Raw genomic sequence first — 13,767 nt, 5'->3', positions numbered from 1 at the left:
CTGGTATGTGTGTTTTTACACACAACTTTAATTTAAAGGGTTTTTTATTTTTAGTAACAATAATAAATGGAAATCATTATTTATTTCGAAATTCCCACAATTTCACACTTCCTCTTGTACAGAAGCATCCCCTAAATTTTTTTTTTTAAAGTATTGGGATCCCAAAACACAATTAAGACACACTACAGGTACTACATCGTAATCGAGCACAAAACGTGATCATTGGTGTTGCTGAATAGGTGGCATGGTGTAGCCCTCCGACCCATTGTTCCCCCTCTTAATATTGTGTTCTGGTTACTTCAAGAATTCTTTTAAAGATTTTCGGGAGAGCGCAACATTTTTAAATTTATTGGCCTTTTTTTGAGAGGGGGGGGGGGTCCAGCGACACAAATCGAGCATTAAAATTACAGTTTATACATCATAATTAGTTCTCATTAATCTTCGAAAAAAGAAAATATTTTTTTTGGAAATATATACGTTCCCAGCTAGTAATGAAAACGGAATAATTTCATAAAATTAAATAAATTTACCCAGTCAGTTTCCCTTGTGGTTTATACTGAAAACGGAATGCAATACACTTATACACACTTTTAAATACCACAATCTTGACCTTGATCTGACCCACTTTGTGCCAGAGGCAAGAGATTCTGTCCCCCGATATGACGACAGCGTCCTCTTTTGAATCAACTTAGTCTCCTTCAACGCATCTTCCAACCAATGAAGGTTATATCTCCGGGGAGAGATTTTCCTCGGTCAAGTAGTAACCCGAACCGTGCCAACCCCAACCCCAGGATTCACAAAACTAAACCGCGCTGTCTTTACTTTAATATGAAAATGATGACAGACATCAACAACAATACCACTAAAAACATTTATTTATTTGATTCAGTCAGAGGGGCGTGTACCCCTGTTTGAGGGCCAATCAGGCAGCACCCACGCTTCCTTTAAAAAGTTTCTCGTGGCCACCGAGTGGCAACGTCATCGTTGGACCGGCAGATCAATACAAACAATAACATAGTACATCCAAATAATATACATTGCAGCCTAAAAATGCAAGAATGAACTTACTACATATCCCATAGTGAAGCATAAAATTACCGTACGGTAGGCCTCCATAAACACATTCCTAAAAGTATGAACGTAAAGTCCTTAGCAGTTGATGTTCTTTAGATATATAATTTGCATTTGGGTGATATCCGATCTGTATTATTGGTAGCACAGAGTATATTATGAAAGAAACTAGATATAGGGTCCTACTTAAATGGTGTTTGAAGCTTTGCACGTGTGGAGAATAAGAGTAACTATAAATATAAATATTATAGTAAACTTGCGGGTATAACCATGGGTAAAATCTCTCATTGAAAGAGTGGTGGCTCTGAAAAGAGCCGGTTTGGTCTCGACGTTTCGAACAGTGTATACTCTGCTGAAGACGAGCAGAGTATACTGTTCGAAACGTCGAGCAAACCGGCTTTTTTTCAGAGCCACCACTCCTTCAAAAGAGATTTTACCCATATATTTGTAGTTACTCTTAGGGTCCTACTTCTTCAGTTTGCACCATTGGGCGAAGTGCTTGCAGTTATTTAGTACCAAGGAGTACTCATAAACACCATGCACACTCTTGGACCTAGCCCTTGTGATAACTCTGTCGGGTGGATAACAATCCTGGTCATTGTATATTACTCTATACACGGGATCACGGAAATCAACCTCTTCCTCAACTATACCTTTCTCATATGTACTGTGGATAACCATGACTTTCTTGCTTTCTTGATTGCATGAGACAACTATAGCATGGTGTCTCGGATGGAGGAGATTTGCGAACACAACAATTTGGTCTCCCGGGTACAGGTCCACGATGCGTACGTCTCTGTCGTCTGTACCACCAATTGCCCTGGCGATCGCACGACCAATTGGAGGCCCAATGAAGGAACCAGCTGATTTGACTGCAGTTTTACTAATTGAATCACCAACAAACCATCCAATAAACCCTCCTATGCTCATCCCTAAGCCCGGGAATTGGAACGTCCAACCATCAGCAGGCCCTTCCACACCCCCACGACCCAAGTATACAGCTAGTCCGGCACCGACCAACGCTGCAGACACTTTAAGTGTGACGATTTGGGCAAAGTCTTTCAGGGACAACTTATCTTGTTTCCTCTGTTTATAAGACTCACTCAGGTCCAAAACGCATGCGAAACCTGCCATGGCGATAATGATATAAGCTTCTGTTTTGTTCAGTGAGAGTCTAGCCAAAGACTCTTCGAGCGAGATACCAACTTCACTATGTGCATTCGCAACCTGCTCTACCAGTTCCCACTCAGCCAAGTTTCCCACATTGCCAGCAATATCCCCAATGTGAACCAATACATGCCCTGTAATTGCCTTTATTGATTGTTCTGCCACTTCTTTTACCTTTTCACAAAACCATTTTTTCTGTGAGCTCTCTGCCACACCTATTTTACAATGAGAAGCAAATGATTCGCAGTTGTCGTTTGCAACACTGTATCCGTTATCACCTACTCTGCACTTGGCACGAGCCATGACGAGCTCTGTTGGGTTAGCATTGGTCATTTCCTCCCCATACTCGTGGCGGTGTAGCGTACCCTTTTGATCGTCCAAACATATCTCTTCTTCCATTATTTGTTTTAAACAGCATCCCCAGTTTACCTTATTCCAGTGAATCACACTGATTACCCCAGAACTGACTTTATTAACTGCCGATACTATGGCATGATGCCATATGTAGTATGGACGTTCCCATGCGATGTGGTCTCCTACCTTCAAGACATCTGACAGTCCGATTTCCTGCCGAAAACCATTTTCCGGAAATATCGGGCTCTTCTCTACAGGTACTTTAAGCTGTTTCTTGAGGGTTGTTCCATACACCTCAATACTTGGACGTGTATTATTAAGATCTGGATGGAACAGGTATTTATCTTCAAGCCATTCCTGACCACAAGGGACGCAGCAGATGCCAATAAGTGGATACTGTTCATTTGGACTGTAACCGAAGTAACGCCTGAACTTCAGAGATTCATTGTTACCACACGGGCAGAGAGGGTTTTGCTGCAATGGTTCTGTAAAGTGTCAAAGCGAAATTAATCACAACCAGTCAAAATATTGTATTGTTTGTTTGTATATATGCGCGATTATTTTTTGAGGGTATCGTGATTCGTAGATAGACCTTTAACATGCTGCCTCCATCTTGGTCATGTTCCTTGTATCGACATGAATGCTAATAATAATTTTGCAAACAGGAACCAGACTATGTTCTTCCAGCCTCGGTTTGGTTACATTGATACCAATGGGAGAATTCAAGATGGCTGCACCATGATAAGGGTCTATAACGAATCACGACATTCGTACTCAGAATGGAGTCACGATGGTCAATAACTCAGACTAAGGGAGTCGGACTCAAAAGTCAGGATCAGGACTCTATTATTACATGGTACCCAACAAACCCCGATTTTTGTGACTCAGACTCAACTAAATGAAAACCAATATTATAACCGAAATTCCCTTTTGGATGGCTACTGCTGTTCACAGAGTTGCGATCTGCGGTTTATCAGTGTTAATAACAATTCAACCACAAAAGAAACAATAGTGACAATGTATTGCTGTTTTTGTTGACATTTCCTTTTTATAAAATGATGAGTGTAAAGACCGTAAATGCCTCCAATCCCATAAACTTGTTGTTTCCATTTATCAAAACAAATAATATACACCAGGTTTCGGTTAATTTTCTTCAAAATATTGAATTGTCTTAACATTAACACTCATGTCTCCTCAGCCTAAATGACTCGGGACTTGAATTCAAATTTGCCAAAGTGATCGGGACCTGGGATCAAAACTCGACCTTTGGAACTCGGGTCTCATTGGAATCGAACTTGACCCAAAGTTATTTGGACTTGGAATCAAACTCGACCCTTGGGACTCGGGACTTAGAATCAAACTCGACCCAACGTTATCGGGACCTTGAATCAAACTCGACCCAAAGGACTTTGGAGTGTATTTAAACTCGACCCAAATGACTCTTGACTTAAAATCAAACTCGACCCAACGTTATCGGGACTTGGACCCAAACTCGACCCAAAGGACTTTGGAGTTGTACTTATAATGGAACTCGACCCAAATGACTCTTGACTATGAATCAAACTCGGACTCGAATTTGCAAAATTGAGAACTCATAAAAATAGTTTCTGAAGTTTACACAATTGTTTCGTCTTTGATATGATCTTACCAAGTTCTTGTGAAAGGTCGATACCAACCGCTAGGGCAGCTTTCCATAAGGTCTCCACAAGGTTCAATCGGTTGAATGTCTGCCTCCATGCGTCAAGCGTCTGCAAAGCCTGACCAAAACTTGGGATAGGGTCATCCAAGGAGTCAGATACATCTTTGACGACAATTTTAGCTTGAAGTTGTTCTGCCAGATCCAACAAACGTTTCCCAACTTTTCTGGCCACTTTTTCAATGGTTTTATTATCCAGAACGTCTACGCCTGGAGGGAAAACAAAAATTTTGGTTATGTCCATATCATAGATGTTAAATTTGCATCGGGGATAAAGAATATTAATTTTGGTTTTTACCCATACACCGATGTGTGTTAGCACTGTATACTCAGTACTTTCCCCGAGTCCTGTGAAAAAATATCACAGGCATGTTACTCGGGTGGGATTGGGCTAGATACAACCCTCGAATACAACGCTCACACACTTACTATCCCTTTACCGTTTAAAATCTCTTCTCCCCGACAACATAGAGTGTTCGTGGTAGGAAAAACTGCAATTCAAAACAATATTCAACTCTTCCTAGAATCTCCCGTTTTAAAAAACAGTCCGGTCGCTTATTTTATTAAGTTTAAATAAATATATTTTTGTTTTGGTAGTTGTTTTATTGATAATTTTTCTATATATATGTTAATTTTTTAATATAATTATTTATCTGTACAGTCACATACAATTTGGCACTACGGCCAAGATTTGTGGTTTTAATAAAATAAAATAATAATAATTATAGTATCAACGGCATCAACATCATTGAGTCTCTGATATAATTGTCCATTGAGATCAATATTCAAAACAAAATTGGATGAGGAGAGGCGACAGCCTTTTGGGTCGACTCGTTTCGAAATTAATAATTATCAAAAGAAAAAGGTTGTCGCTGATACCAAAACACAGTTCTCGGTTTAAATACGTAGGCCTACAACAATTATCAGAGATGGTGAAATGAGATACTAGTGAAATTGTCGGTTATGTTTTTGTTTTTCGTTTTTGTTTTGGGGTTTTTTTTGGGGGTGGGGGGGGGCTGGGGGTTGCGCAAAACATTTGATCAACTTCCTCATGATCAAATGAAAGCTCGAGTCCATAAAAATTGCTGTTATTTTTCTAATCTCAATTCAGTTCACATCGGAAGTTAATTTCCGTACCTAGCATGTTATCTCTGTCTTCACAAAATTGCGCTACGTTGTTTATTTATTTATTTTGAATTTTTAGACAAACACTTAGTTGGACAGGGGCTGTCATTGTCAAGAAGGTTATTAACTTACACAAAAGTATAACAACCGCCATCTAGAGATGTGTAAAACAAGACCCCTGCCACCGGTAAAAATATATTATAATATAAAAAGGAGATTACACTCAAACGCTTACAAATCACAAATTAATTAGAAAACATAATTGTTTCATAGACGAGCAGTGTCAAAACCAAGACTCGATTACGAAACCGCGAGTCTGCATTATTAACGTGTACACCATGCTTACATTTAAATACATCTTTTAAAAAACTACATAGAACCTATCCTCCATGTCTTTTACAACTATTACTATTAGCCTATTATAGAAGCATGGGTCCCAAAGCGTGGTTCGGAGGGTCCCATTGATTCAGTAATCTTCCGTTTGGACACCGGTAAGTATAATAATATTCCCTATTGGGACGCACGATGAACATCGAGTGATCTTGGCCTTGGCGTGACCTCATTCTATATAACACTAGGCCTACCGTATTTCCCTTACCTTTCGGTACATTTCCATGGGACCTTCCACCATCAGTGTCCATATGACTATCCATGTTCACAAAGGTAAAATCACTCAGGTAAAATCACTACAGCATGACAGTTGTGATGAATGTTGCGTTATTACCAACCCTAATGATGTCACAAATGTTTCGTCTTCCGCCATTTACCCATGGTATATTTTCTCACTTAACATAATCAGACTATGCCGTTTTATGGGGTGAGGGCGTTTCGATGGCTACCGCCGGTACCCAGTACCATTAAAGGGAAGTCACGATTAAATATGATTTGTGCTAATTTCTAACCGTATACCTATAGCTTCTTTTTTCCCATTGTCCCTTTGAAGTTTTTCGTATAGTTATTCACGATTTATTACTTTGTATTACCCGCCTTGTCCTGTTGTGGGGGGGGGGGGGGGGCGTTAATTCACAATCTGAGACATGATGAGCAGAGTTCGATCCAACCTCAAATGGGTTTACTTTAATATAGGGGCCTGCTGCCTCGATGTAAGGCTTTTATTGTTATTTTTGCTCAAAAGGCCTTTTGTGAGCAGCAACTATAAAAGGCCCTTCTATTGACTTACCTTATTACCTCCAGCATGCTCCCAGGGTGTCTATTTTTCATTTTTACAAGAAGAAAAAAATATAAATAGCATAATATATCCGCCACACACAAAACAAACGATCAGAAAAAAACAGTCTAGTTGTCAGCAAATTTGATTTGTTTTTTTAGTACTTTTGAATAATATTAGTGTTTTTAAACATTTGTATATCTTGGAATAACCATAATATGGGTGCGTTCGTTAAGCTCCCCTTGGTCTACCCCGGTGTGTCGCGGTTTCTTTTCCAGGACGAACGTGGGTAATTATCTGCACACGTTCGTCCTAGAAAAAAAAAATACTCCACACACCGGGGTCGACCCAGGGAAGCTAAACGAACGGACCCATTGTAATTGTGGCAGGTGTATGTAAAACACGCACCCCCCCCCCTATTTTATAGAGATCAATTTACGCCCTCTGTCGTTCACATTAAGCAAACTTCAAAATGACAGCGCCCATGGAAAAACGGTGAGCGTGCGGTAAACTCACACAACACTGAGTCAGACATGGTCAGACTGTCGGTGGTGTCATATCTAAATTGTTGAACAAGTTTCGAAGAAGTATGGTTCTAACCACAGCAGTTCTTTTAAGAAAGGTATGTGCATTTGTCCTGTTTATTACGGTCCTTTATTACCTCATATTCTGAACTGCCGACTCGGCGCGACGCCGACACCCGCCGACGGCGAAGCCGGATCGGAGCGGGCGGAGGGTTACGTCTTACAACAGTACGAGATTCTCTCGAGCGGCAAACGACAACCTGGTCCAACACGTATAATTATAATATTAATAATCATTATTTTATAAACATTACAAATCACTGGACCTACCTAGCCCACCTTGTTGAGCTGTTAATGGCTCCGCTTTATATTATTAACAGCGGTCTCATCACTGTCGCCATTATATGCGACAGTGATGAGACCGATGTTAAAAGCGGAGCCATATAATAGTTGTGATACATAACCCTCCTGCTGACACCGCTCTGGCTACAACAAGGTGGGCCACAAACCACACTGTACCCTACCCTGATTCTGCTGAATGAATCAGAACATAAGAGGTAGGGCTACTCCTAAAACTATTAATAGGTTTGTTCCGCATCGTTCTGCTACCGCTATCATACTTGATAGAGATGATAGCAGAACGAACCTCATTCTAGGATTGAGTAATCATGGAAATTAGCATCTGCATGATGAGGACCTCCAGACCATGGAGCAATAAACTAGACGCAGATAATCATAATCAGTGCAGCCCAATCCTCCTGCCAATTAAACCTGGGACGATATCATGTGTTACTGTTTAAGGAGTATTAATTCAATTTTTGATCTGAAAACTAAAAAAGTTAAGTGAACCTTCAATCTCTACCAACTGAGCTATCACCTACATTTACTAAATAGCAATTAGCTGCTTAGTAAGTCTCTGTCCTTACTCTATGGTAATATAGCAATTAGCTGCTTAGTAAGTCTCTGTCCTTACTCTATGGTGATATATTTGGTTCAATCTTACTAATAGGCTGGAAGATGGAGAAGCAACTTTATTGATCAAGTTCGGATTCATGTCAAGGGTGGTGCCGGGGGTCAAGGTCACCCAGCTTATGGTGGCAAGGGGGGAAATGGAGGTGATGTTTTTGTGAAAGCAAATAAGAATATTTCTATGAAGGATCTGAAGATGAAGAGAAGACACGTTGCTGGAATCGGAGAAAACAGTCGGTAAGAAATATCAGGATCAGTAGGATTTTAAATTCAACTGTGTATCAATCTTAACAAAGTGTGATGTCAAAATGAAAAATCACTACGGTAATAGCAGATCTTAAGATGAATCTTTAGTACTTTGTGAAGCTGAGCCCAGCTGTTTTTTAATTTAACTCTCGGCTGAAATTGTGAATGTTGAAAAAACCATATCAATTGATACAAAATGCTTAGATCACAACTTATGTTGTTTTTTAAAGTTTTGTATTTCATAGGAACATTCTAGACACTGGACACTATTGGTCATTGTCAATGACCAGTCTTTTCATTTGGTGTATCTCAACATATGCAAAAAAACAATAAACCTGTGAAAATTTGAGCTCAATTGGTCGACGAAGTTGCGAGATAACTATGAAAGAAAAAAACACCCTTGTCACATGAAGTTGTGTGCTTTCAGATGCTTGATTTCGAGACCTCATATTCTAAATCTGAGGTCTCGAAATCAAATTCCTGGAAAATTACTTCCTTCTCGAAAATTAAGTCACTCCAGAGGGAGCCGCTTCTCACAATGTTTTATACTATCAACCTCTCCCCATTACTCCTTACCAAGTAAGGTTTTATGCTAATAATTATTTTGAGTTATTACCAATAGTGTCCACTGCCTTTAAATAAAACAATTAATAACCGTATAATTGGTTTAATTTTGTTAGGGTCCGAGCGTTGCAAGGCAGCAAAGGAAATGATGTTATTATAAAAGTCCCCCTTGGAGTGTGTGTAGCGACAGACGATAGACATGTCTTAGGTAAGTCCAACTCTTTTATAGAGAGTCTCAATAATGGAGTTTAGGGTTTTGGTAAAAAGAAGAAATGTCTTGTTGAAAATGTAAAAACATAATTAGTTTATTACCTTTATTGCAAAACATCAAAGTACATTGTGGTGCAAAAGGGAAACTCTGAACAGGCACGCAAGCCCAGAAAATGGGGACCCTTGATCACACATTAGAATAGAATAAACAGACAGAGACAACAACAAAAATGAACAAACAACTGTTGAAAACATGGAACTATATATAGGCCAATTAGAAATGTGCAACCATCAAGCCAAGAGTACTGTATGCTGTTCAAGACTATTTTAACTGATCAATATCAATGATTTGAATTCTGATTTTGTTTTGTTATCAGGTGACCTAGATACTGAAGGACCCAGGGTTCTTGTCGCTAAAGGGGGACGAGGGGGTTGCCATGACAACCAATGGTCTGGTGAAAAGGGACAAGGAGGAAACATCAAGTTAATTCTGAAGCTCATCGCTGATGTGGGACTTGTCGGGTAGGTCCCATTACAAGTATAGATGTCGTTGTTGTTCATCATTTCTGTGATTGTGATATGTTTGTGTTTGTGATCATTTTATATACTGATTGAGTCTTGGTTTATTAGGTTTGTCTAAACATGTAATGTCTTGTATTTTGGAATGACTTGGAAACACATAATGAAATAAAGTCAACAATTGAGTGTACAAGTTAAAAAGCCAAATAGATGCATGCAGATGTGTGTTTTGAGGTGGACAGTTATAAGCAGTCTATTTGTTTTTACTATTTGAATTTTCAGTTTCCCAAATGCTGGAAAGTCGACTCTTCTGAAGGCGCTGTCAAGAAGTCAACCAAAGATTGCCAGCTACCCATGTAAGATTCAAATATGGCTAAACTCCCCCAAATTAAACAAGTTCGGTTTGTGTATGTTGCATAAATGCTGCTGTAGAAAGAGTAGGATTTGAAACTTTGCATGGTTGGAGTATAGTCAGGTAAGGTTTATGGGAGCTCCATGTGTTAATCTCTTTTTGAATAGCTAATACTGTTTGACTATAACCGGTGGTTGACAACTCAATATTTCGATTCAGTATGCTCCGAATGTCAACCCTGGCAAGTCTCACCAAATTGCTGTAGAATATGTTTGTAATGATTGATGATTCTTTGCCGTTGTATTTTATTGCAGTCACAACTATTAGACCTCAAGTTGGAATCGTTGAATATCCAGATCAGAGACAGGTAAATAATGATCCAAATCAGAATTTGTTAAAAAGATCATTGAAAGTGCATCTTCAAACATTGTTTTAGAAAGAGATTTTCTAATCATCTAGAATTTTAAAGCAATACATTGGTTTATGTCCTTTTACCATTATTGGCATCTTGTTTAGCTAGTCCCCTGTCTATCTCCCTTGACAATGTCAGTATGACAGATCACTGCTTGTAAAGAACCAGACTATTGTCCCCTGTTAACCTCACTGTGAGTTTGAGTGACATGGCTGCACCTGCTCCATTTGTTCTTATTTATTTAACTACACTTCCAAAACCACAAGAGCGCCAATAACAGGATTGCTCGGTTTTAGATGTCGGAGGAAAACCCATGCAATCAGGTTTTATGCGGGGCTCCGGTCTGAGGTTGGATTCAAACCGGGGTCCACTGAGTCAAAAGGCAGAGAAAGAAATCACTGAGTCAACCTGGTCTATAATATCTTTCTACAGATAAGTTTGGCTGACCTACCCGGTCTGATTGAAGGGGCTCATATGAACTACGGTATGGGACACACATTTCTACGTCATGTAGAGAGGACTAAACTACTTCTGTTTATGGTGGATGTTCATGGGTTTCAGTTGTCGGACCGGCACCCATTCAGGAGTTCATTTGAAACTATTATGCTTCTAAACAAGGTAAGAAGTAAGTTGTCAAACACAGCCCCTCCCAGCCACTCCAAACTGGATCATAAAATCACTAAATCACCAAAACCTGCCCCTCCCTGCCTGCCCCAAACCCTTCCTGTATTGGTCACATTCCCTCTGGACATCCTTCTAAGCCCTTCCAATTATACCTTCTCTCTGCTCTCAAAAACTTCCAATTTATATCTCTAACTTTACTTGCATGTAATAAACTGGTGACTCCAGACATAGTCAACAGTTAACACCTTCTAATTTTGTATACTTTTTGTTTGGGTTGAACAAAGAAAAATCAGCAGGCCTCAAAATAACCCAATGCGCCCACAGTAATTGACGTACGGTAGTGCCCTGTGCTTTTGCTGTGGTGCCCTTTGCAAAGTTCCAAAACAAATTTACATTTTACTCCTAGAAGTGCCCCTTACCAGAGGCAAATTGCTGCGCCCCTTCAAGAGGGAACGTCAAGGCCTGAATCAACTAGAGTGGGACTTGACCTATTACCTCCGGATTAAAGTGCCCAGGCTTTACCAACTGAGCAATCTAGCCCTATGTTTGCAGTCTCCCTATTTTAACAAAATCTTTGATCAGGGGTGCCAGTCTGAAGCCATTCAACCTGTAACTGCCGTGTAGCCATGGATCACACCAAAGTTTACAATACAACCTGGAAAGCAGAAGCAGAGGGATCACTCTTTTATACTTGTTCTTAAATCTCAAAGATTAAATCCCTCTTTCTACTTTGAAGGAGCTAGAGTTATACAAGCCTGAATTGACAAGAAAGCCAGCCATACTTGCTCTCAATAAGATGGACATTGAAGGAGCTGAGGAATGTCTGCAGGAAACAAGAAAGTTACTTCAAGAACGTAAGTGGGTAAATTAAAGATGCATCAGTGATACTGTTGTTGGGTTGTATTTAAAGGCACAACTCAAACCTGTCAAATCAAAGAATTACAGGGAAAAACAATGCGCTTTTTACTGTATCTTGACTAATCAGGGATGCAATAAGCTGTTTGAAAAAAACATGAACTGTTAGCGCAAAACTTGCGAGCGTGATTATCTTTGGTTTTTAAAGCCCTACTCTGAGGCATTCTTAAGGCCTATGGTTTTATCTTCATGTTTTTGTGGCATTCTTTATGGTTTAATCTTCATTTTTCTGAATTTGATCTTAATTGCATTGGGGGGTTAAAAAACAAAGATTTCTGGTTAAAACCAGAGAAATCAAATCCTACTAATCAACCTGTTTTGCTGTATCTAGGAGACTATTCAAGTATCTCTGAGGAATTAAGACCAGCATCAATGATCCAGTTTGAAGATATTATCCCAGTATCTGCCCAAGAGGGTCACTGCATCGACCTACTTAAAGATAGAATCCGCTCCACCATCGACGAGATCCATCAGAGAGAACACCAAGAGGACATAAAGGAGCAGGCTAATAATAGGTGACCTTTGAACCCCAAGGGTCAGGCTATTGGCCTCCCACACCAGACATTATTGTACCATAACTGATGATCAAATCATGGAATGCAACTCCTATAGGTGATCTTTGACCCAGAGTGACCTCTTAGGATGTGACCTCTTCTTGCGAGGGCAAAACGTCTCATTTTGTTATCATTCCATCTAGAGAGAATTTCAAGGAAAGCTCTGCATGTGGATGACCTTTGACATAAAAGGTCACTGTGAATGACCTTTGTGGTATAAACTCAAGGAAAGTGCCAATCTCTGCAACAAATTAAGGGAATACATCCAACACTGTTATTACGCAGGCATGTGCCAATGCATGGCCCAATTTCATAGAGCTGTTTAAGCACAAAAAAGTAGCTAAGCACAACAAAATTACGCTTACCAGAAGAGTACGAGCCAAACTATCGTGTCACTAGCACAATTTGTGAATGATAACCTATCCTGTTAATTTGTGCTCAGCTGAAAATTTGTAAGCAGTATTTTTCTGCTTCTTTCAATCGGACAATAACATTTCATAGTGGGTTGAATGGAAGATTTTCTAGGGTTAGAAATATGATGAAACAATCAAATTGAAATCAAAACAAACTATGGATTATTTTGACTTTGTTGAATAACTGTTTAATGTGATGCCTACCCAAACACACTGGGTACATTTGTCACTGCAAGCTTTGTACAATATTTACAATGATACTTTAACCTAGTTTGCTTTTACCTCCAAAATAATTATAAATATTGGATGCTCTAAACCTATCGCTCAAAGCTGTCCTTTTTTAGCAAACAACTTTAAATTCTTACCCCGTTAACTTAATTATAAAATGCCCTTTCAAGATTTTCGTTTTTACAGTTTCAATAAATTGTCAATAACTTTGCATGTAGTGAAAGCTTCGTGTGCATAGTTCATGTCTGTAGAACCTGTTCGGCTTTCCTTTCAGACTAAAGATTTGAAACTTTCTCAAACACTTAAAGGAACATGATGCCTTGGAGCGGACGAGTTGGTCTATAAAAAGCGTTTGTTAACCGTTTGTTATAAAATGCATGATTGGAAAGATGTTTTACAAGTAGAACACAATGATCCACACAAATTTGCCTCGAAATGTCGTGGTTTTTCCTTTTTCTTTGCGAACTAACATGGTCGGCCATTTGTGGGAGTAAAAAATTTGACTCCCAATAATGGCCGACCGTGCTAGTCGACGAGGTAAAAGGAAAACCAGGCAATTTCGGGGCATGTTGGTGTGGATCATTGTATTCTACTTTTACAACATCTTTCTAACCATATGCATTTTATAACAAAGGATTACAAATGCTTTTTATAGA

The 13,767-nt window shown here is 39.4% G+C and overlaps 2 protein-coding genes across 2 annotated transcripts; one reads left to right on the top strand and one right to left on the bottom strand.

The window, feature by feature from the left end:
• Positions 1–1,470: 1,470 nt before the first annotated feature.
• LOC117300069 lies at positions 1,471–6,196 on the bottom strand. Its single transcript, XM_033783747.1, has 3 exons — positions 6,012–6,196; positions 4,241–4,498; positions 1,471–3,077 (listed from the first exon to the last, which is right to left on the bottom strand). The coding sequence occupies exons 1-3, from the start codon at positions 6,064–6,066 to the stop codon at positions 1,537–1,539; spliced, it is 1,854 nt and encodes a 617-aa protein (XP_033639638.1). The 5' UTR covers positions 6,067–6,196; the 3' UTR covers positions 1,471–1,536.
• An 859-nt stretch (positions 6,197–7,055) lies between these two features.
• On the top strand, positions 7,056–13,418 carry LOC117299781 (GTP-binding protein 10-like). Its single transcript, XM_033783297.1, has 9 exons — positions 7,056–7,203; positions 8,115–8,311; positions 9,001–9,092; positions 9,472–9,616; positions 9,896–9,969; positions 10,280–10,332; positions 10,810–10,995; positions 11,738–11,855; positions 12,248–13,418. Exons 1-9 carry the CDS (start codon positions 7,171–7,173, stop codon positions 12,433–12,435), a joined length of 1,086 nt encoding a protein of 361 aa, XP_033639188.1. The 5' UTR covers positions 7,056–7,170; the 3' UTR covers positions 12,436–13,418.
• The last annotated feature ends 349 nt before the right edge of the window (positions 13,419–13,767 follow it).

This window comes from Asterias rubens, chromosome 15 (assembly GCF_902459465.1).
Source record: "Asterias rubens chromosome 15, eAstRub1.3, whole genome shotgun sequence".
Classification (NCBI taxonomy): domain Eukaryota; kingdom Metazoa; phylum Echinodermata; class Asteroidea; order Forcipulatida; family Asteriidae; genus Asterias; species Asterias rubens.
Note: the sequence above shows the minus strand (reverse complement) of the source record. Positions and strands in the feature narration are given on the sequence as shown.

Excerpts from the sequence above, each read along its gene's own strand:
- LOC117300069 (XM_033783747.1), bottom strand. The coding sequence starts at position 6,066 with ATGGATAGTCATATGGACACTGATGGTGGAAGGTCCCATGGAAATGTA. Across the intron at positions 4,499-6,011 it reads CCATGGAAATGTACCGAAAG|GCGTAGACGTTCTGGATAAT; the intron begins GTAAGGGAAATA and ends TTTTCCCTCCAG. Across the intron at positions 3,078-4,240 it reads CGACCTTTCACAAGAACTTG|AACCATTGCAGCAAAACCCT; the intron begins GTAAGATCATAT and ends GACACTTTACAG.
- LOC117299781 (XM_033783297.1), top strand. The coding sequence starts at position 7,171 with ATGGTTCTAACCACAGCAGTTCTTTTAAGAAAG. Across the intron at positions 8,312-9,000 it reads GGAATCGGAGAAAACAGTCG|GGTCCGAGCGTTGCAAGGCA; the intron begins GTAAGAAATATC and ends TAATTTTGTTAG. Across the intron at positions 9,970-10,279 it reads AAAGATTGCCAGCTACCCAT|TCACAACTATTAGACCTCAA; the intron begins GTAAGATTCAAA and ends ATTTTATTGCAG.